Source organism: Diabrotica virgifera, chromosome 1 (assembly GCF_917563875.1).
Source record: "Diabrotica virgifera virgifera chromosome 1, PGI_DIABVI_V3a".
NCBI lineage: Eukaryota > Metazoa > Arthropoda > Insecta > Coleoptera > Chrysomelidae > Diabrotica > Diabrotica virgifera.
In genome coordinates this window covers 279,376,146-279,399,930 of record NC_065443.1, presented here as the reverse complement: position 1 = coordinate 279,399,930, position 23,785 = coordinate 279,376,146, and the positions used below count along the sequence as shown (strand labels likewise).

Here is a 23,785-nt window from a genome sequence, read left to right as displayed (position 1 = left end):
ATCGTTTATTATGGACAAAGTTTAAGACTGTGGACAAAGAAACTCATAAATCATATAAAAAGCTTCAAAATAGCGTTCGCAGAATATGTCTATCCATATTTGTTGCTTAGAAAATTGCAAAATAAGTCATAAATTTTGAGATTTTATAAATGTTCATATCTTATGTAAAAAATTAAGTTAGAACCTTCTTATTACACGGAATGCTGAGACTTCTTGTGCTTAAATTATATTTTAAATTTCAAAGCAATTAGTCAAATAGTTTAAAAGTTATTTAATTTGTTTATCCCAAATTCATTATTTTTTACAACACTATAAGTCAGGAAATTATGAGGTTATAGTAACACTGCGGACAGTTTATGAAAGAAGAACATTTATAATATTAACTTACTGAAAAAAAAAATGACAAAAAGTATTTTTAAACAATGTAAAATTATTTTGCAAAAACATGTCGATTTTTTGCTTAAATAAAAACAATTAGAATAACTATAACAATTAGTATAAATAACGTATAAAGTAGGTATAACATCTATTTAATATTCACTATAACATAACTTCACTATATTATATATAGTACAGTAACTTGATGTTGTGTTAACGTATCATTGTGTTTAAGCGTTGATTGAAATATTGTGACGGGTTTATATTGTGACCCTCCAATACCTCAATCAACGGTTTAAGTCAATGGTAAAACTACCTAATCAAATTTTAGAATAAAAGGATTCATGTATCACGACATCCTTGTTAATCTCAGATATGCTGGTACAACCTGCAAGGAGGAAATAAAAAATGTTATTTTAAATACCTATACAAAAAAATTTAGTAGCATTCTAAAACATTATTTAGAATTACCTGTAAGAGCCATTACGTTATCCAATTCCCGTTTAAGAATGCCTAGAATTTTCTTGCCTCCTTTTTCTCCATCATGATTTAAACCCCAAATAATAGGTCTTCCGACAAATACCATCTTGGCACCTAGAGCTAAGGCTTTAAAAATATCAGTTCCATCTCTAATCCCTCCGTCCATATAGACATCTACACGACTACCAACTGCTTGAACTATTTCTGGTAAAACTTCTATCTTAAAAATGCAATGTAAAATTATCCATAAATTATAAAATCGGTCCCCTTTCTAGGAATATTCATATCTATGTGATCTCAATTGGTTTTACATTCTGCTAATAGCTCACTGATCATCAGCTGGCGCATGAAAATAGCCATTCATAAGATGGCATTATGGAAACCAGAAAGGAATATGCATATCCTAGATCTAGATGGTCTGATAAGTAGTCTCCTTTGAGATGAAAAACATGTTTTTCCAGAAAATTCTTTTATTTTATTCGATATAGTCTCCTTTTATAGCCCAGTAAATAACCGTTTTGGAGTGTAATTTTCAGGGGCAACTCCGAATTGCATGAAAATTTGGATTTAGGTTCTACTTACCCTCCACTTCAAAGCTGAATTTGTGCCGTTGGTTGCTTTTACTTGGGGGGTTACAGTCACCCCTTCTCGGGGGTGAAAAAACGCGTGTTTAAAATAAGCCCGGAAATGGATAAATTAACTGAATATTATAAGCAAATTTCTTTCTATATAGTGTTATAGTGTTTTCTTTCTATATAGTCAACACTTTTCGAGTTATTTGCGATTGAAAATGTTTATTTTTCGACAAAAAACTACGTTTTCAGACGGTTTTTCGCAACTAACTCAAAAAGAAAATATTTTATCGAAAAAAATTTCACTGATGAACTGTTCACTACCTGTCCTTTACAAGGACATTGAGTTCACTGATGATGGACTGATAAGTCCGGAAACGTTTTGAACGTAATCCTTTTGGCTTTTTGAAAATTTTAAATTTTTATTAAAATATACCAACTACACCAGGGAGTGTTTTACTTCACGTTAAATTTTATTGAAAAAAATATTCCTAGCAAAAGTGTAGCTTATCAAAAAACGAAAAAATGGTGTATCAGTAAAGTCTATAAACCGAGTAAAAGCAAAGTTGTAGCTCATGAAAAATACATTCTTATTCGTCTAATTCCAAATCGAATATTTCAACGTGAAATCACTGAAAAATTAAGCAACTTTCGGAAAAAACTTTTTAACATTTTTTAAAGTGCTTAAAAAAGCTTTATTTTTATTTTTTACAAAAGTTACTAGCATCAAAAATAAACGAGTTACGCTGAAAAAAAGTTGGCCCCTTTTTTTGAAAAAAATAATTGTGAAAATCTCCCTCTATTTAACACCCTAAATAAAATTAGTCGTTACCGCTTTACCATTTACTTTAAATGTATGTATATTGTTTATATGATTTGTAAGTTTGACTGGTTTGAAGTGCTTATTTTTGAAAAAATATGGTTTTATAGTAAAAAAATTTATTCTAAAAATTTTGGAAAATCTTCTTTTTTTCAAAATAACTCAAGTGATACGAAAAATCTCAAGGATTAAAAAAATGTAGGTTTTGCTGTTATAAATATGTTAGTTCCATTTTGTTTTCCTGTAAGACCAAAATTGGTTAAGATATGGCTGTTCAAAGTTTGTATACTCGTGATTAGTAACTCGTTTCAAACCATTTCAATTATAACTCTTTCAAAAATAAGCACTTTAAACCGGTGAAACTGACATATCATATAAAAAATAGATAAGTAAAGTACCTAAATTGTTTGTAAAGCGGTAATGATTGATTTTATTTGGGGAGCTAAATACGGGGAGATTTTCTTGAATTTTTTCGATTGTAACTGGCTTATTTTTAATGCTAGGAACTTTTATAAACAATTAAAATAAAGCTCTTTTTAAATACTTTAAAAAAGTATAAACGGATTTTTCTCGAAAAGTACTGCATTTTTTGGTTATTTCACAATTTTTTATGAGCTACAAATTTGCTTTTGCTGGATCTATAGACTTCACAAATACACATCTCTTTTCGATTTTTCTAAGCTACATTTTTGCTAAAATATATTTTTCGATCAAATATTTACTTTTTGATTTATTTGCGAAAAACCATCAGCAAACGTAGTTTTTTTGTCGAAAAATAACACAGTTATTCAATCGCAAATAACTCGAAAAGTTTTGATTTACATAAAAAACTCTATAGAACGAAAGTTGTTTATACTCAGTCAGTTTATACATTTCCAGGCTTATCTTGAACGCATATTTTTTCACCCTCGAGAAGGGGTGACTGTCACCACCCAAGTAAAAGCAACCAACGCAACGGCACAATTTCAACTTTGAACTGAAGGGTAAGTAGAACCTAAATCCAAATTTTCATGCAATTCGGAGTTGCCCTTGAAAATTACACGGTATCGCCGTATTTCCCGTTCATTTACTGGAGTATTAGATCAATACTACGATTACAGTGATATTCCAACATGAATAATAAGATACTGGAAGCTCTTCAAAATAGGTAATTGTTTCGTCAATTATCTCTTCGTTCCAGTTGAATTTTTTATATACGAGTCATATTTTCAGATCTGGGGACATATCCTAAACTTCTTCTTCTTTAAGTACCGTGCCCAAATTTTTAGGCGTGGGTAGCTTCCATAACAATTTGCCGATATCGTTCTCGATCTTGTGCGGCATGTAACAATTGATCTGCTGATAAGCCAGTCCATTGACAAAGGTTTCGGAGCCATGAATATTTCTTTCGACCAATTCCTCTTTTTCCGTCGATCTTTCCATTGAGTATTAACTGCAGCATCCTGTATCTGCTACCTCTCATTATATGCCCCAGATATTCAAGTTTTCTCCTTTTTATCATCTTCATTAAGTCACCTTCGCCTTGACCTACTCTGTTTAAGACTTCTCTGTTTGAAATGCGTTGAACCCAAGATATTCTGAGCATTCTACGATACGACCACATCTCAAAGGCTTCTAATTTGTTCATCATGTTAACCTTCATGATCCAGGTTTCACATCCATATAGTAAAACAGGATACACATAACATTTTAGGAACTTGATTCTTAGTTGTAAGTTCAGCTGAGAGTTGCTCAGAATAGATCTAAGTTTCATAAATGCTCCTCTTGCAATTTCTATACGAGTTTTAATTTCTTCATCTGGATTTAGTGTCTCGTTTATCCAACATCCTAGGTATTTAAAATGGTTAACTTTTGTTATTGACTTATCACTGACAATTAGTTGCATAGGGCCGACGACTTGTTTACTAACCACAAGTAAATTTGTCTTTGTTGCATTTATGTTAAGTCCGTTATTGGAGCATTCTCTAGTGACTCGATCAATAAGGAATTGAAAATCTTCGATATTTTCAGCCATGATCGCGGTGTCGTCTGCATATCTGATGTTGTTAATAGTTTCTCCCCCGATTCGAACTCCACATTGTCCTTCCAAGGCTTCATTAAAAATTATTTCTGAGTATACGTTAAACAAAGTTGGGGATAACACACAACCCTGTTTGACACCTCTTTGAATGCAAATTTTGTCTGTTTCTTTGCCGTCTACCAGAATAGAAGCTTCTTGATTCCAATATAGATGTTGTAAAAGTCTCAGATCTTTATCATCTATTCCAATCATTTCTAGATATTCAAACAACCTATCATGTTGAACTCTATCAAACGCCTTCTCAAAATCTATAAAGCAGACGTAAATTGGTTTCTGTACTTCCCATGATCGTTGAAGTAATGTTAACATTGAGAACAAAGCTTCCCTTGTTCCCAATCCTTCTCTGAAACCGAATTGTTTGTTTCCCATTGTCTCTTCACATTTCTGCTTGATTCTATTAAGAATTATCTTAAGAAGTAGCTTGAGAGAGTGGCTCATGAGACTAATTAGTCTAAAGTCTTTACATGATGATGTATTAGGTTTTTTTGGGAGTGGAATAAATGTAGACTCCAACCATATCTGTGGCATCGTTCCAGTCTCGTATATATGGTTATAAATGTGTGTTAATTGTGAGACATTGTCGTCATCCAGAAGTTTGAGTCAGTCGATGGTATTTGGTCAGGGCCTGGAAATTTCCCATTTTTGCTCTGTTTGATGGCTTTCTCTACTTCCGCTTTTAAAATACTAGGACCAGTATTCGTATACTTTGTGGTGTTAAGTGGTGATCTCGTATCCAGGAAGAGCTCTTTTATATAGTTAGTCCATTCTTCCTTTTTTTCATCAAAGTCGAGAATTATGTTACCTTTGGAGTTTCTCATAAAGTGAGGAGTTCTTTTTCTCTGAGTGTAGGTAATTTCTTTAAGCTTTTTATGTATATTAAACTCGTCATGTTTTCTTTGTAGTTCTTCCATTTCACGACATCTTTGTTCCATCCAGTCCTCTTTTGCTCGCTTAACCTCGTATCTTATTTGTCGATATATCTCTCTATACCGAATCTTGTCTTTGTTTTTCCAATTTCTTCTTTGTTGAATAAGGTCTAGTATTTTATCGGTCATCCAATCCTTTTTCTTAATTGGGTCTTTTTCTGGTTTCAAAACTTCGTTTGCTATGGTGACCATGGCGGAATTCATGACATCTAGATTTTGACCGATATTTTCTTGTTCAGATCTTTCTGTCTTTTAATCTCACGATTTATCTTATTTCCGAACTCGTCTGCTATTACGGCATTTGTTAGGAGTCGAGTATTAGGTTTCTTCTACACAGAAGAGGCCAATTCAGGAGAATGAGCTGCGAATTCAGGAGAATGAGGAGAATTTTGGCGTTTCCATTGCCATAACGCTCTTGTGAGTCCGTGTATTCTCTTGGAGAAACAACACATTTTTCTTCTGCATATATGTCCGTTTATCACCGAATTCCTACTTCAGTTTGTCCAATAATACAGAATTATATTGGCTATTGATCATATAGACACCTGCAGAGACGGATAAAAAAGGAGATCAAATTAGCCAAAGAAAAATGAATGAGAGGAAGGTGCGAAAGTAGCATTTTATAAAATTCTACTGTCACAGTGACAGTTGTCATACACCTCTGATACGTCTAAAGGTGAAAAACTATTGTAATGATGTTAATTTATATGTTTATAACAATTATTTTCATCTCCACTAGTTTCATCTCTTTTTGTTTCGCAATTTATTATGTTTTCCATCTTTTGTGCTATTTTGCCGGTTATTAGCGCGCTCATCAATGTATAGCCACATTTCGAATGACTCCAATTATTTTACGGATTGAGCTTTTAGAGTCCAAGTTTCTACCCCATATAGTAGTTGCGACCAAACATAACATTTGACGAACCTCGATCTAATGGCCATACTCAATTTCTTATTTGTAAACATTGACTTGTATAAATGGTCACACAATCATGTTTTTGGTCAATGGTCAGTAAACGCGGCACCCATCGGCAGGATATTTTTTTCATATTCAAAGCTTCGTTCAAAATACAGTAAAACCTCGATATAACGGACTAATTGGGGGGAAGGGGTGTTCGTTATAGCCGAAAGGCCGTTGTATAAAAATAGGTTTAAAATAAATAAAAAAAAACGTTTATTTTAAGTTTTGTACGCACTTTTGAAGTTTGCGTTTTTTATAACTAGAAATGTGTCCGCATTATGCTACAATAAAAATTTTATTGAAATTCTTTGGGGATGTTTTGGGAAATACAGGGACTTTTTTTCATATTTGGCCGGATTTTTTTGTCCGTTATATCCGAAGTCCGTTAAATAGAGGTCCGTTATATCGAGGTTTTACTGTATGACTAGTGTGCCCTTTACTAATTATTGTGGCCTCGGCCAATTCACGCACCTTCACTTTACGATCAGATAAAACCATTTCATCAGTGGCGGCTCGTAATTTTACCAAAGGGGAGGCTATACCTAACTGTAAAATATAGGTAGAGTTGCACAAGTTTGACTTAAATGTTTGAACTTGACTTGAGTTTGACTTAATTTCAAGTCAAACTCAAGTCAATCCTTCTGACAAATAATTTAAGTGAAGTCAAACTGGTCAATCGTACAGGTTTGAAAATTCAAACTGTTTGTCAAACTAGTTTGAAAGAGTTTGAAAAATAATTTATTTAGTAGATATACTTTTTTGTCGAGATTGACATGTTAGTTGCCAATTAAGATAAGAAAATTAATAATAGAATGAGTGCCACATAAAAGTATCTTGATACAGGAAGCAATTATAATGAAAATAGGGTAAATTTTTTGAAAATGATTCCTGTAGGTATGCTTAGAATTGCTTGCTGGCAAGTTTCGTTTTATCGATATAACTTTTTTATATTTGAGTGTTACTAGATTAAAACAAAGAATTCGTTGGATAGTTTTTTTATCATACCAGGTGTAATTTAATCTACTTTGAAAGTTTTCAAGTATTACGTAACGCAATGTAAAACGTTACGGCGCGATATACGGGGGGGGGGAGGTGTGTTCGAATAGCGCGTTACGTAACATTGTTTTTTAACTTAAATAAAAAAACTACGCAATCACAATCTCCCAACTTTTCAACTTTTGTTTATATTTTACATAGAACCCCTGGATTGTATTATATTGCCCCCTCACGCTCCGCTCATGTTACAATAGGACAATAGTATCCAAGTAAAAAATCTAAAAATTTGTATTAACCAGATCAAGCACACTAACACGTGTTTGCAATAAATAACTGGACCTTTCTTCACAACAAAAGATGAAAAGATACAGATAGGATAAAAAGGTTGTAAGAGCTTCAAAAATTGCGTTTCGTAATACTTGAACATAATAAAAAATAAAATAATAAAAATTATTTAAAAAAAAAATAATAAAAATTCATGAAGGAACAACAAAATATTATATTTTTGATAGAGTAGGTTTAATGAATTTTTTGTGACTTTGCAATGTCGTCTTAAAGAATTAGTTCACTATTTGTCATTTTATAACGCTGTTCTTTATTTTTACATAATACAAGTATGCAGATTTTTTTCCCTTAATTTTTGCACTGGGATTATCTTCCAAATCAGGCTCCATTTGATCTGGTTCTTATTCAGAGCCGAAAAATATTCAGGTTCTGATAATATTTCACAAAGCACACACTTCAAAACGAACGTAATAAACAAGCCAAGCATATACTTCTTAATAATATGAACTACAAACTAATTTGCGGAGTAGCAGATTCACACTTATCCAAATAAGTCAAAACAAAAGTCGTTACTCTCTCAATTAGAATTGTAAGTAAACACGTTGCGCAATATGATATTCAAACTTCAAACTGTTTGAAGAAGTTTGATTTCAAGTCAAACCTAAAGATATTGAAATCAAGTCAAGTCAAACTTTTTTACAAAAAAGTTTGGTTTTTAAGTCAAATCAAGTTTGTTGAATAAAATCAAACTAGTTTGACTTGATGTTTTTCTAGTAAAATATCTAGACAAATTTGCACTAGCAAAAGAAATCCGCCAAAAAAGTCTAATTTAAGGCCCCATTTTTTCACCATTTTTTATTTACATTTTATAATATCATCATAATTCATAATTTCATAATATATCATTTTAAAAATAATTAGTCAAATTATAAAAGTATATTACCAAAGTTTGTGTCGTTTATTTGTTAACAATTATATCTCTATAAGTAGATACGCATATCAAAATAAATACAGATTTGAAGTCTTGCAGTCCATACAGGTTAAAGGTTTACATTTTTTAAGATAACTGAATTGTTTTAATTCTAAAAGCGACCTACTGCGAATTCAAAAACACGGTAAATTACCGATATTTTGCTTTGCATTACAGATATAGGAAAAAGTTATTTGAACAAGTTGTTTCAAATATTATTCTAACCCCACATACCAAATTTCATCACAAAATTCGCTCTTTTAGTTTTTTCATTATTTGTAGTCAGGATCCTAAAATTGCAGAGGAGGCTGCTGGCCTATCAGCCGCCCTTGCCCAATCTCCGGGTAGCGTGTGCGTTAAACTATAATGCAGCTCTAAGGAGACCGGGTCGCCGTAAACGCTGCTGGGCTGCGCGGAGCATTAGTAAGTGAGATTTTCCGGCCAGCAGCCTCCTCTCCAGTTTTAGGATCCTAACTACAAATAATGAAAAAACTAAAAGTGTGACTTTTGTGATGAAATTTGGTGTATGGGGTTAGAACATTATTTGGAACAACTTGTTCAAATAACTTTTTCCGATATCTCTAACACGAAGCAAAATAGCAAAGTAAACAAAACGGTGTAGCATGTGTAAAAAAATTTATGGGCAGGCTAAGCCTCCCTTGCCTCCTCTGACCAGCCGCCACTGCATTGCATAGATTATCTGCACATTTACCGGTGTAATTGCATTGGTGAGCTGAAAACAGCAACTGTTAACCTCGATACACAATTACAAAAAACTTAAAAATCCAAACCATGAAATCTCCAAATGCCGTTTCTTAATGTAGACAAAAAAATTTTATCTTAAAAAGAAAACTTACCGAAGCAGGTACAGTATCAAGTTGTCTAGCTCCGTGGTTGGAAACCAATATTGCAGAAACTCCTGCTTCTACTGCTAAAACAGCATCTTCAGCAGTCAAAATTCCCTTTACAACTATTGGAAGATTGGTTATTGTTTTTAACCACTTTATGTAGTTCCAATCAGCAGTTGGATCAGAAATATCGACCAAACTGTTTAAAACGTTGTTGTTTTGGTATTTTTTCAAAAGAGCGGAGCTAAAATGTGGTATGCAATCTTAAAGAGATTGTTCACAAAAAAAATAGGTAAAAAATATAAAGAACCCCGCAGAAACCTTATGGGAAATGGCTCTCTGTCAAATGCTCTGAAACTTTGGGTTCTGGTAGTCCTTGATGTGTAGAACAAAAGACTCAATGGGCGCGTAGCTCCAAAAAATCATGGTTTTAAGATAGAAGCCTCTGAAGTTATAGGTACCTACAGTGAGGACGTTTGAGTTGGAATAAATTCATTTTCTCGAGAATGGGCGACTCTGGTGGTAAATTACGAATCAGGTCGTTTTTTATTTTTAAAATATAATTTTTTGGCATACATATCATACTAGTGACGTCATCTATCTGTGCGTGATGACGCAATCGATGATTTTTGTAAATAAGAATAGGGGTCGTATGATAGCTCATTTGAAAGGATATTCAATTCTCTATTCACTAATATAAACATTAACATAAGTATTTATATAGGGAAATTTTTGAATTAAATTTATTGAGACAAAAACAAGAATGTATAGGTATAATTTATTTAATTTAAAATACATTTTACTGTTGTCTGAAAACATAAAAAATGTTTATTTGATACATAAATCTTGTTTTTCGCTTAAATTCAATATTAAAGCTGCCACCCACCTGCCTCTTAGCATTTTGAACATTTAATTTAAGCGAAAAGCAATGTTTATTTTTCAAATTAACATTTTTTTCTGTTTTCTGACAGCAGTAAAATGTATTTCCAATTAAATAAATTATATACAAACTTCTTTTTGTCTCAATTAATTTAGTTCAAACATTTTTTAGGCACCCTGTATAAATAATTATATTAATTTTTATATTAGTGAATAGAGAATTGTATAACCTTTCAAATGAGCTATCACACGACCCCTATTCTTATTTAAAAAAATCATCGATCGCGTCATCACGCCCAGATGGATGACGTCACTAGTATGATATATATTCAACTATTTGCAATGAGAAATAAGCCACAATATTATCAAAAAATGATTTTATTAACGTTTCGACCGACGCCCAAGTCGGGTGTCGTTGTCAAAATACAAAATAATACAGAACAACATTATGATATATATGTCAAAAAATTATAATTTAAAAATAAAAATCGACCTGATCCGTAATTTATCTCCAGAGTCACCCGTTGTCGAGAAAATGAATTTATTCCAACTCAAACGTCCTCACTGTCACTGTACCTATAACTTCAGTGGCTCATACCTTGAAACCATGATTTTTTATAACGCGCCCATTGAGTCTTTTGTTCTACACATCAAAGACTACCAGAACCCAAAGTTTCAGAGCATTTGACAGAGAGCCATTTCCCATAAGGTTTCTGCGGGGTCCTTTGTTACAGGAATGTTAACCCAAAGTTAAAATTGTAGTCGTAGTAGTTATCAAACTCACCGCCTTATTATTAATCTGTTAATGAAAAACTTTTAGACTTACCACAAATTTGGCGGTAATTTAAACTTATTTCTTATATTAACCAATCTTAAACCAAAAGCCACAAAATCTACAGTCAACACAATAGCTTCAAATCCATTAGATTCCGCTTCTTGAATCAGATCTTGTGTAATACTCCTGAAAACAAAATGTTTATAGAGTTTGCTATACCTTGTATTGTATCTAAAAAATATATTTAACAGGTGATAATATATATGTTCTAGAGACTAGTATTAGTAGTTCCAACACAATAAATAGCCAGGGCTTCGATTTTTGACCCTTCGCTCCGTTATCGAACGTATTCGCGTCGTATCTGTTTAGTGTACAGATAGTGAATGGTCGATAACGAAGCGAAGGGTCAAAAATCGAGGTCCTGCGGTGTCTAGACAACTTAGAGAAAATGAACGAGATGGAGCCGTCGAAGCACATGTATAACCAACGACCGGATGGCGTCAGGAAAAGAGACAGGCTCAGAGCACCGTTTAAGGACCAAGTCAAAGTCGACTTACGAGTGCTAAGAGTACGAAATTGGAAAACCAAGCCAAAGGATAGGAAGGAATGGAAGCTGATTCTAGAAGAGGCCAATACCAACCATGGGTTGTAGAGCCAATGATGATGATAATATCATATGTGTCTCTCTTCGTCAGTCTTCCACATTATGTCATGGTGACTACATGATTTTCAATATTTTCTCACGAACAAACTAAAAATGACATAATTCTTAATGCTAAGATTGTTCTCCTCTTTCTTAAAAATGGAAAAAATACTGAGCACGACTACGCAATCAGAACCGACCTCCGAAGCACCTGGTGCCCAGGATCACTGCCAAGGTACGTCATCTGGAGTTTTATCGGCACTAAATTGATGAAAACAGATTGCTTGGAGGTTTATGGAGTCGTTGAACACGAATACGCTATCAAAAGCGACTCTGGAACACCTGGTGCCCAGTGTCACTGCTAAGACATGTCATCTTCTGAAGTTTCGACGGTACCAGCATTAAAGTGATGCAAATAGATTACTCGGGCAGTTATTTGGGGTTGCTGAACCGACACCCGGGGCACACGGTGCCCACGGTAACTGCTAAGGTACGTCATCGTCTGGAGTTTCGGAGGTTTTCGCCCTTTAATGCATGCAAATAGATTAAGTACTTGACGGTTTTTGGAGTTGCTCAATACGAATCCGTCATCAGAACCGACCCGCGATCCACCCGGAGCCCAAGATCACTGCTAAGGCATATTGTCTTCTGGAGTTTGGAGGGTTTTTGGGCACCAGATGCACCGGGGTCGATTCTGATTTCGTATTATTGTTCAGCGACCCAAAAATCTCCAAGTAATCTGTTTGCATCAATTTAGTCTCGAAACTTCAGATGACGTGCCTTGAAATAACATAAAATATATATGCACACGTTAACATTACCTAGACAAAAAAAACACGCAAATACAAACCTTTCTGAAGCATGATTACAGAAACGGAAGCGAACAATAGAAGACTGTACTACACACAATACAGTCACTCAGTCACAATCGGAACGATGTTATGATATTTAAGAACAGTGGATACTAAGACCATTGCTTAAAAAATAATTTTTTAAATAAAGGGATATACGGGATATATCTAAAATGTTTATACCCATATGCACACCAATGCGCAAAAACTACCTTTTAAAACCTACCAAATTTCATTTCCATATTTCAACCAGTTTTGGAGCAATAAATAAATCATCAGTTTGCAACAAAAAATCTCCAACAAAATTTGCAACATCCCATATCTCGGAAACGAAGCATTTGCGGACATATGTTTATTAAGTAAACTGTCATTATTTTTTCATGCAGAATTACTCCTTAAAGTTTGTTGCACTTATTTAGAAACACCCTGTATTGATGAAGAACATGGCTAGTTGTTAAAATACCTAACTTTTTTATTATCCAACCTAAGCAAATGAATCAAAAAAGAAAATGTTAAGGAGGCCTAAGGCTACAATTGAGTTTTAATTTCAATATTTTATTTAGGCTAGAATATTCCACAGGGTGTTTCCAACTTTAAGGAAAAAACACAGTATGATTGCTACACCCGGTATAAAAAGGCATTTATATCTCTAGCAACAATATTATTACACCAATATTCTTAAATAATAAGGCTACAACATAATAAAAAAATCACTCAAATCGGACAACTGCTTTAGAAGAATCGAGACATCAAATATGTCCTATTTTTAAGATGTTCCTTTAATTTTGCGGTGTGTATAGATATACCTAATACAATTTATAGATAAAAAACATTATTACGTAAAAATATACGCAAACAATACACAGTGTTTCAATGTTTCAAATATTCAAAAGTAAAGCGATTACAAATATTGCAATTTGGCATTATACATTACACAATGTCTCACACACAGCCAACGGTGAATAGACAATAAAAAGTAGCTTGAAAACAAAAAAGCTCTGTAGTTATAGAAAGGCGAGAGGCAGAAAATAGATAGGTACCTGTACATAAATATATAAATACATAGTTTATATTTATAATATAGATAAAGAATCCAATTCACGAAAATGTCGATATCCAAACAATATACACTGTTCAAAGCGTTTTAATAGTGAAATAATTGTAGAATATTGTGTTAAAGTTTTTGAATAGAATTTGGTTTTGACATTCAGCGCTGGGGCCCCTGAATGTTGGGGCCCCGTATAATTGATACGGCTGATACGGCAGTAGCTACGCATCTGGGTAAATAGCATTTCCCAGTTTAAATAGTAATTTAGCACAGGTATTTTGGAAAATTTTCCCTTATGAATTGTATACATTTGTTTGCTTCTACATAATAAAAAATCAAAAATATATTTACTAAATCCGTTTGTTTACGAATTAACTTACCTTTTCTGAAAAATATAAAGTTGTAACCATTTCCTTGCATTTGGAGCAGCTCTTGCGACCTCATCGATGTATGAATTTGAGTGTGAACTGAGGATAAAAATTGTTTGATTGTCTTCTGCAGCTAAAAAATAAATTAACAACTCAGCACGAAAAGTAATAATAAGTTTATAGTCTGGGCTGATTATCGGAGAATAGGCCATTTTTGGGAAACGTTATTTACCAGCAATTTTATTGCTGGAATCGAATTATAAGATCCTATATATTAATAATATAGGTATGCAAAGTCCTCAGATAGTGTGCTACTTTTTTTATAAACAAAATGGCGCACGAAAATCGTGTTTTTTTCAATTATTGCTCTATAACTCCGAAGATTTTAACTTTACAACAAAAACAGCTAAATAAAAATTCACCGTGATTAAATTCTGCACAGAGACGCGTTTTTCCCGATCTGCTCCGACGAAAATTTTCCTCGAAAAATGCGGGTATTCCCAACAAAATCTTTAATTTTCAAATAAAGTTTTAGATAAGTAATTATCTACCAATAATTAAATAATTTGGTGACTTAAAAGCCATTTTGGTTTAAATTATAGTTCCAGAAGCTGATAAAAATTTAACGAATATTTTAGCAACAATTCAATTGTTAATTAATAATTTACAGTCGCAATAATAACCAAAATAATTATGATACACCGATCAAGCTTTGAAATCTTATAAAGATGAGATGCCTATTTAATATTTTGTCGACAAAATATGAATTTTTTATTTTTTTGCATAATCTTTAAATGTTTTAAAAAAAATAGTTATAAACAAATTAACGTTTCTCAGAAATTTTTTATTATATTATAATTTTAGAAAATACCTAAAATGCGCATTTTAAATATCTTTACAATGAATGCTTTAAAACTTTTTTGCATCCATTTGTAAAAAAGTTATGAAACAGCAAAATAAACATACGATTACTACTGTGTTTATAATTTTTTTTAATTCTTTCAAAGCGTAGAAGTAAAATTAAAGTAGAAGCTAATTATTTACAAAAAAATTTCGATTATCAGTTTAATGGTTATATTTTAATTAAAGATTATAAATATATTTTTTTGTAATTTACACGCGCGAAAGTAAAGTAACACAGTACTGTAGCTAAAATTTTCACTCGGAGCGACGACGACCGGCCGCGTGATGTACACTTTTAATAAATAATGCATGCTGCGTGTCAGTCGCTTCGAGTGAACATTTTAGCTCCGACTGTGTATCAGGCCTACGTTTCCGCTAAAAATTACAAAAAAAAGTATTTTTAATCTTTGATTAAAATATAACCATTGCACTAATTTTTGACATTCTTTGTGAGTAATTAGGTTGTACCATAGACTCACTTTTAAGCTTTGAAACAATTAAAACAAATTATAAACAACGGAGAATTCGTATATTTACTGCTTCATAACTTTTTTGCAAATGGTTGGAAAATTTTTTTAAAGCATTCATTTTCAACACCTATGAAATACGCATTTTAAGTATTTTTTAAATTAGAATATAATAAACAATTTCTGAGAAATGTTAATTTGTTCATAACAATTTTTTTTTAAACATTTAAATATTATGCAAAAAAATGAAAAATTTATATTTTGTCGACAAAATATTAAATAGACCTTTATAATCTTTCTAAGTTTGATCAATGTCTCATGATTATTTTGGTTGTTATTGCGACTGTAAATTGTTAATTAACAATTGAATTGTTGCTAAAATATTCGTTTCATTTTCACCGGCTTCTGAATTTATAATCTATAACAAGAAAGCTTTTATTTCACCAAGCTATATAATTATTGATAAATAATTACTGGCCCAAAAAATTTATTTGAAAATTCGAGATTTTGTTGGGAAAACCCATATTTTCCGAGGAAAATTTTCGTCGGACGAAATCGGGAAAAACATGCCTCTATGCAGAATTAAATTGGGGTGAATTTTTATTTGAGTGTTTTTGGTGTAAAGTTAAAATCTTCGGAGTTATACAGCAATAATTGAAAAAAATACGATTTGTCGGCGCCATTTTGTTTACAAAAAAAGTAGCACACTATATGCGGACTTTGCATACCTATATTAATGATATATAGGATCTTATAATTCGATTCCAGCAATAAAATTGCTGGTAAATAACCTTTCTTTGTACTTTACTAATTAGACCAGCGTATTATAACTATTTTTTTTTTCAAAATTTAAAGATTATGCAAAAAAAAGAAAAATTTATATTTTGTCGATAAAATATTAAATAAGCATCTCATCTTTATAATCTTTATAAGTTTGATCAATGTATCATGATTATTTTGGTTATGATTGCGATCGTAATTTGTTAATTAACAATTGAATTGTTGCTAAAATATTCGTTTAGTTTTCACCGGCTTCTGGAATTACAATCTATACCAAGAAAGCTTTGATGTCACAAAGTTATTTAATTATTGATTAATAATTACTTACCTAAAACTTTATTTGAAAATTAGAGTTTTTGTTAGGAACACCCGCATTTTCCGAGGAAAATTTTCGTCGGAGCAAATCGTGAAAAACAAATCTCTATGCAAAATTTAATTGCGGTAAATTTTTATTAAGGTGTTTTGGTTGTAAAGTTAAAATCTTGGGAGTTATAGAGCAATATTTGAAAAAAATACGATTTGTCGGCGCCATTTTGTTTATAAAAACAGTAGCACACTATCTGAGGACTTTGCATACCTATATTATTAATATATAGGATCTTATAATTCGATTCCAGCAATAAAATTGCTGGTAAATAACTTTTCCATGAATTTTGCTAATTAGCCCAGAGTATAATAATATGTACATGTACTCCAGTGACGGTTTAAGGCATCATGGGGCCCTAGGCGGCCATAAGAAGTAGGCTTCTTTATAGCGACCATTCACTTAAAACTAATTTACAGATATTTATGTTGTTTTGGAAGTAGGAGTTACTCCAAAAATAAATTACGACAATGTAAAAAGATGATTTTCCTTTTGTTACTTCTATTACTTTGCTAAAGATTTAAGTAAAATAACTGTATCTGATAAATTTATAGTCGGATCTTTTAATGTTTACTGGCAGCACTAAAACATTCTAAAATTTGGTACCACATAATGGTTAAAAGAGCTATTTAATACTTATTAATTTTCCTATATAACATTTTTTGTACTGCTTTAACGGCATCAAATCTAGCTGACTATCTAGTATACAAGTCTTTTAACCGACATTTCGCAACAACTTCTCATTAATAGTATATAGCTTATATGCCAAAGAGAAGAAGAGATATTGTGCCGATATGTGATTTTGCCCTGGGTATGAGTGCCACCCCTTCGGGGGTGAAAAAACTTACATTCAAAATAAGTGCGGACATGGATAAACTGATTAATTCTAAGTAACTTTTGTTCTTTAGAATTTTTTTACTAGATCAATACTTTTTGAGTTATTTGCGAGTGAATACGTTCATTTTTCAACAAAAAAACATGTTTTTAGACGGTTTTTCGCAAATAACTCTAAAATTAAGTATGTAATCGAAAAAATATTCTTAGGAAATATATAGCGTATATAAAAGTAAAAATGGTGTATGTATGAAGTATGTAGACTGTAGACCCAGTATAAACAGAGCTGGAGCTAATGAAAAGTAGATTCTTATTCGACAAATTCCAAAAAAATATTTCAACGTAAATAACCAAAAATTTTTCGATGAAAAGTCATCACAACTTTTTTAAAGTGTTAAAAAAGCTTTATTTTTTATTTTTTTAAACAAGTTTTTAGTATCAAAATTTTAGACAAAAAAAATCTTAAAAATCACCCCCTAGTTTGTACTATATATTATTTATATATTATATATTATTTATATGATCTGTAAGTTTCACTGATTCACAGTGCTTATATTTCAAAATATTGGGATTTAAAGTAAAACAAATTTTTTGAAATTTTGAAAAAAAAAATGTTCGAAATATTCGATTTGGAATTTGACGAATAAGAACCAATTTTTCATAAGCTACAACTCTGCTTCTACTGGATCTACAGACTGCACACATACACCATTTTTTAAATTTTTTAAACGATATATTTTGGCTAAGAATATTTTGTTCGATAAGATACTTACTTTTTGAGTTATTTGCGAAAAACCGTCTAAAAACGTGATTTTTTGCGTGTTGAAAAATGAACATATTCACTTGCAAATAACTCAAAATGTATTGCCTTGATGAAAAACTCAATTGAACAAAAGTTGCTTAGAATTAGTCAGTTTATCCACTTCCTGACGTATTCTGACGGTATATTTTTTCAACCCCGAGAAGGGGTGGTCTCAACCTTAGAGCAAAAACACATGTCAGCACAATATCACTTTTTTCTTTGACATGTCAGCTATGCGTATGCCAAATTTCATGTCAACTCAAGCTCTTCTTTCAAATCCAAAGGTTCTTTAAAATCCGGAGGTTTTGTAATATTTTACCGTGAGTGAATGGACTTTTATATAAGGCCCATCGGTGGGTAGAAATTGAAACAAAAAACGTACCATACCAAAATTATTACCAGCTTCTAAGCAAAATTTGCTTGCAAAATTGATTACCAAATTGAAGGAATGATTAGAATATTAGAACATGGAATACTTATAAAAATGCCTTTTGTAAAGATATTTGTTGTTTATTTGGGTTTATATGACTGCGGACACTAAATCCATTCGCCATTTGTAAAGATAAGATAACTGTAATTTGTCTTGAAGTCGGTTGTATTTTCCTGATATTTGACAGAAGACAAAGCAAAAAACTGAGTCTGATTGGAAAGCATAAATGAACCATTCTATTTTTTTGTCCCGGTTAGCCCTATATGATTTATTTAACATTTTACATTGTTTTTTAAATTACTGCTTAAATAATTCAATATTAATTAATGCATTTGAGCGAGATGCAGGCCCCATCAAGTGCCCGGGCCCTAGGCGGCCGTCTAGTCCGCCTAATGGTTAATCCGGCACTGATGTACACTAGGTACTCAAATAAATTAGGTGTAGTCTATTTTATATATTTATAATTTTTTAAGCATATCAAATAAAACATCACAAACTTTAAAAGACATGACATGAACTTATGTTTTGTAAACTTTTTTTGTGTGTGCATTTGATGGCCTTGGCTGAGCAAATTCGCCAGACATTTTGTTATTTTAAAAACAAACAAAGTTTTTTTTTCAATCAGAGGAATTTTTTCTGTATTTCTAACTCTAAATACATAACAAACTAACAGATTACAATTATTATCTAAATAATACACTGTTTTGGTTGTAAATACAGAGTGAGTTTTATGTATGGAAACGCTCAATTACCTCGAAAACGGCTTGCACGATTTTTATAGATTTTGGTAGGTAGGGGTTTTCTAATGCGTTCGATATTATAGTGCTAATTACATTGTTGTCAGATCTTCTGTTTTTCTGCAAATCTAATGAACTTTCTTATTTCAAATGGAATACCCTATATATTTTTTGCGTTTTGAAGTCCTTAAGAAATGCTGATTATTTTTCTTGTTATATTTCCTATACCTAAATGCCATAATTTCGGAGTTATTGCTACATTTATTTTTAAAAAATTTTTTAAACAAAGTATAAAAATCAATTTTCTAGGCCCAGGTGGATATTATTTTAGGTTCTTTGGATCATTGGGAACAAAATAGGTCTTTTGTAATTTTTCTCTAAAGTTAATCGTTTTCGAGTAATCAACAATTTAAAACTGAACAAAAAATCGAATAATGACGATTTTAAAGGTTCTAAAACAAAAGTAAAAAATATAATTTTTGAAATTATAAAGTACCTGAATTCAAGCCCAACTCTTCTTCTGATAGCTTGCCATAAGATTTTTTGTCTCTTTTTATTCTAAAACATTGATTTTTAATTTTTAATGCATATGAGAGGACGGGCGATCGGGCTGCATTAACATTTAAAATTACAATGTTTTAAAATGAAACAATCTTAAATTACTTATCGGTATCTGATAAAATGAGGCTTGGGGTTGAATTTGGGTACTTCGCAGTTTCAAAAATAAAATTGTTTATTTGTGTTATTGAACCTTGAAAATCGTCATTATTCGATTTTTTTCAGTTTTAAATTGTTTATAACTCGGAAACGATTAATTTTAGAGAAAAATTATAAACGATCTTTTTTGTTCCCCATGATCCAACAACCTAAAATAGTGTTTACCCGGGTCAAAAAAATTGATTTTTATAATTTGTTTATTTTTTTTTTAAATAAATGTAGCAATAACTCCGAAATTATAGTATTTAGGTATAGGGAATATAACATGAAAAATTATCAGTATTTCTTAGGGACTTCAAAACACAAAAAATATATAGGGTGTTCCATTTGAAATAAGAAAGTTCATTAGATTTCCAGAAAAACAGAAAATATGACAACAATGTAATTAGCACTATAATATCGGCCGCATTAGAAAACCCATACCTACCAAAATCTTAGTTTTTTTTTCTCTTTTTTTTTGCTTTTTTTTGCTTTTTTCCTTTTTTTTCTTTTCCTTTTCTTTTTCAATTATAATATACAGTAATTACTTAAATCTACAGGGTTTAAAAAAATAATAACAAAACAAACATGTTTGTTTTGTTTTAACAGAAGTCTTTGTTTTGTAGACTTTGAAAAGACATTTGATACGGTTTAGCATAAAAACTTGTAGCTAGACATGTTAAAAAGCAAAAATATTTACAGTCGTGATTTGAAAATTATATGTAAATTATACTGAGATCAAATTGCCAAAGTAAGACATCCAGAAAATCCTAGATATCAAAATACGAAGAGGAGTCCGTCAGGGTTGCGTGCTGTCTACGCAAAACAATTGAATTGATAAAAAAATTGGATGCATCCAATAAGCTACAACAGCAGATTATCGATCTAACATTGAGCATTTAGACTTCTCTGAGTTACCTATTTCTTCTTCTTAAGATGCAATGCAAATCCACTAATGGATGTTAGCGATCACATTTTTCATTAACTCTCTGTTTCTTGCAATGTGTATCAGAAACAGTTGCGTAGCGTGTGTGTCTGCTGCCCGGGGCGGAAGACAATTTTGCTGCCCTCTTAATTAGGTATTTTAATTTAATGTATTCATATATGTACATTACATACATTAATTATTTATTATAGAGGCTAGAACAGTCATGATTATTTTTCATTATACAGGTTAGATTTTAAATAAAAAGGTTTATCTAAGTTTCACAATCACGTATATTAATATTTACTTTATTTAATTTACTTTAACTAATTAGATACATTGATATAACTTACAATACCTATCACTTAAGATACATTGTAGATACCTATCACTTAAGATTAGGTACACCTTGACGATCGACAAGGTTAAATAAAATCAATTTTTAATTAGAACTAGAACGATACTATAATGTTATATTTTTATTTTTATTGAAAAGTAATATGAGTAGGTATTTGTTGGAATTAAAAACAAAACTTCCGTTTTCAACTAAAAATTTATAAGTGTACTTTTTTGAAGAGCAAAGTCTTTTATTGCACCTTCAATGTCTATCGCATCACACACCTCTTGCTCAATAGACAAAATAGCCAAATTAGTTAGTCTTAGAGTACTCATTGTCAGTGGCGACGCGTGACTTTTTCTGAAGTGTTACCAAAACCAGATGCAAAAAATCTTATTTAAAAAAATGAATATATGGCTAAATGTATATATACACTCACCGGCACAAAATTCCGCCACCCAAAATTTTTGATTAAGTTTGACAATCTATAACTTTATTATTTGTACTTCGATTTTCAAGATTTTTGCACGAGTTTGTAGGTACATGTATTGATGTCAATTGCTATTATTCCGGTAACAAAAATGTTTTGCTTAGATGGCATTATACGGGAGTGAATGTAAGCGTTGTTTTTTCTCCTAACTTTAAAAAATTCTGTGGAAAAATTGGAGGGCTGATTTTGTTTCATACCCTTTTTGTATTATCCAGGAGGTATCACTAAGGTCTTGTTTTTTGAATTATCTGAATATCTCTTTTCTTGTAAGAGCTGTAATTAAAAACACTGCTTTGAAGGTTTATTTAATTAAAAATATCAAACGCACTAAAATTAACAAAAAAAAAACAAATTTAACAAGAAAACAAAACAATTCAATAGCGGTCATGTCCACCTCTTCAGCAACGACTGCTCGCAATCTGTTTAGCATCTATAAAAAGATGTGTTTTCCTTGCTTGGGGAATAGCCCGATATTCCTCTACAAGGGCCATAGATGTACCAGCTTTTCTGGAGGCCTAGGATGACGGCAGATAGCAATGACGGCAGATAGCTTTTTTATTCATCCCATAAATGCTCAATATGATTGAGATCTGGGCTGCATGCGGGCCATTCTAATCTTATCAATCCAACCTCAATTATATGAGTCAATCAGTGTTTTTATTTACAAAAAATGGTACAGCTCTTACAAGAAAAAAGATATTCGGATAATTCAAAAAACAAAATGTTGGTGATGCCTCCGGGAAAATATGACAGGACTATGAAACAAAATCAGCTATTCCATTTTTCCACAGAATTTTTTAAAATTAGGAGAAAATACAACGCTTCCTTTCACCTCTGTACAATGACATGCAAGCAAAAATTTTTGTTACCGGAATAATACCAAACAATATGAATACATGTACCTACAAACTGGTGTAAGAATCTTGAAAATCGGAGCACAAATAATAAAGTTATAAATTGTCAAACTTAATCAAAAATTTTGGGTGGCGGAATTTTGTGCCGGTGAGTGTAGCTTCAATAATATTATTTTGTATATGACTTGAAACTCTCGAAAAACAGATGTTTCTAGATGTTGACAAAATTTTTGATCTTTTTTGGTAATTAATGTTAACAATTCCCCGTAATTGCCTCGATTGTCAGAGTCGTCGCACTCAAAATGATCACGAAACGCTAGTTCTGGTTTGGCCCAAAAACATACAGTATCTCTTATAAGTGTGCTAAGGATATACCATATACCTATCTATTTTTGAACAAACTCATTATGTTTAGCAATATTTGCTTTAAAAGCTTGGTTAAGAGAACTTTTGATTTTTGTTTTGCCAAACTGAATCAAATTGGGTATACATCTTACATGTAGGTAACGGAGAAATTTCATGTCTCCTTTTTAAAATCTAACACCATTTAAATCGTGAACCTGGTCCACCCATTTTTCTGTAGAAACCAGAAGACATGCCCAACAATACAGTATATTTTTCTTGCAACGATAATATAACCAAGGATTTTCACTGTACCAACTAAATTTAAAATATCGAACTACTTTTGTTGATTCCTTTTTTAAATTGTTTAAAATAGGTCTTTCATTTTTAATAATCTCATTTTTTTCTTCAAAATTATACAAGGAGAATTACTTTTCAAGTAGTTGATCGATTAAGAAGCGACACTCATCTATGGTTAACTGCACGCACACTTTTTGTAGGTACTGTCACCAATTTTAAATTTGGTAACAGCCCTACTGATACACAGCGCGCTTATGCCGTCGCTTCTTTAAAATTTTCAGTCACTACCCGGTCCCCAGCGCCAGCGTGCGTATATAACCATTGTCACCAGAAATGAGTCTGGTAACAGAGTATAATAAAGTGAAACGGAGTCACATAAACTCGCCAATATTTTCGTGTCTACGAGTAGTTGGCTATTTAGTGAGATATTTACTGAGTTAGGTACTATTACCACATAATATAATAATATATTTCTATTGGTAAAAATATTGGTAAATAGAATTATTCATCGTCATAAAATATTTATTTGCAAGATTTTTAACTGTTACCAATGGTAACAGTGGTTACATGGACGCTTCGCCAGTGTCCAATATCAAACATTCATTATTCATATTCGATATTGAACAGTATATTTTTATCACCCC

At 31.8% G+C, this 23,785-nt stretch overlaps 1 protein-coding gene across 2 annotated transcripts in view; it reads right to left on the bottom strand.

Annotated features, from left to right (window-relative positions):
* Positions 1-256: 256 nt before the first annotated feature.
* LOC126879106 (2-Hydroxyacid oxidase 1-like) overlaps positions 257-23,785 on the bottom strand; it is a 36,286-nt gene continuing 12,757 nt past the window's right edge. The window contains exons 3-7 of one of the 2 annotated variants that reach the window (XM_050642050.1): positions 13,893-14,013; positions 11,022-11,156; positions 9,326-9,560; positions 850-1,078; positions 257-766 (exon numbers count right to left, since the gene is read on the bottom strand). In XM_050642050.1, coding sequence (XP_050498007.1) covers positions 699-766; positions 850-1,078; positions 9,326-9,560; positions 11,022-11,156; positions 13,893-14,013 — 788 coding nt within the window. In that variant the 3' untranslated portion in view covers positions 257-698. Of the gene's footprint in view, positions 767-849; positions 1,079-9,074; positions 9,202-9,325; positions 9,561-11,021; positions 11,157-13,892; positions 14,014-23,785 lie in introns of those variants that run through there. The other variant, XM_050642051.1, reaches the window with a different exon arrangement.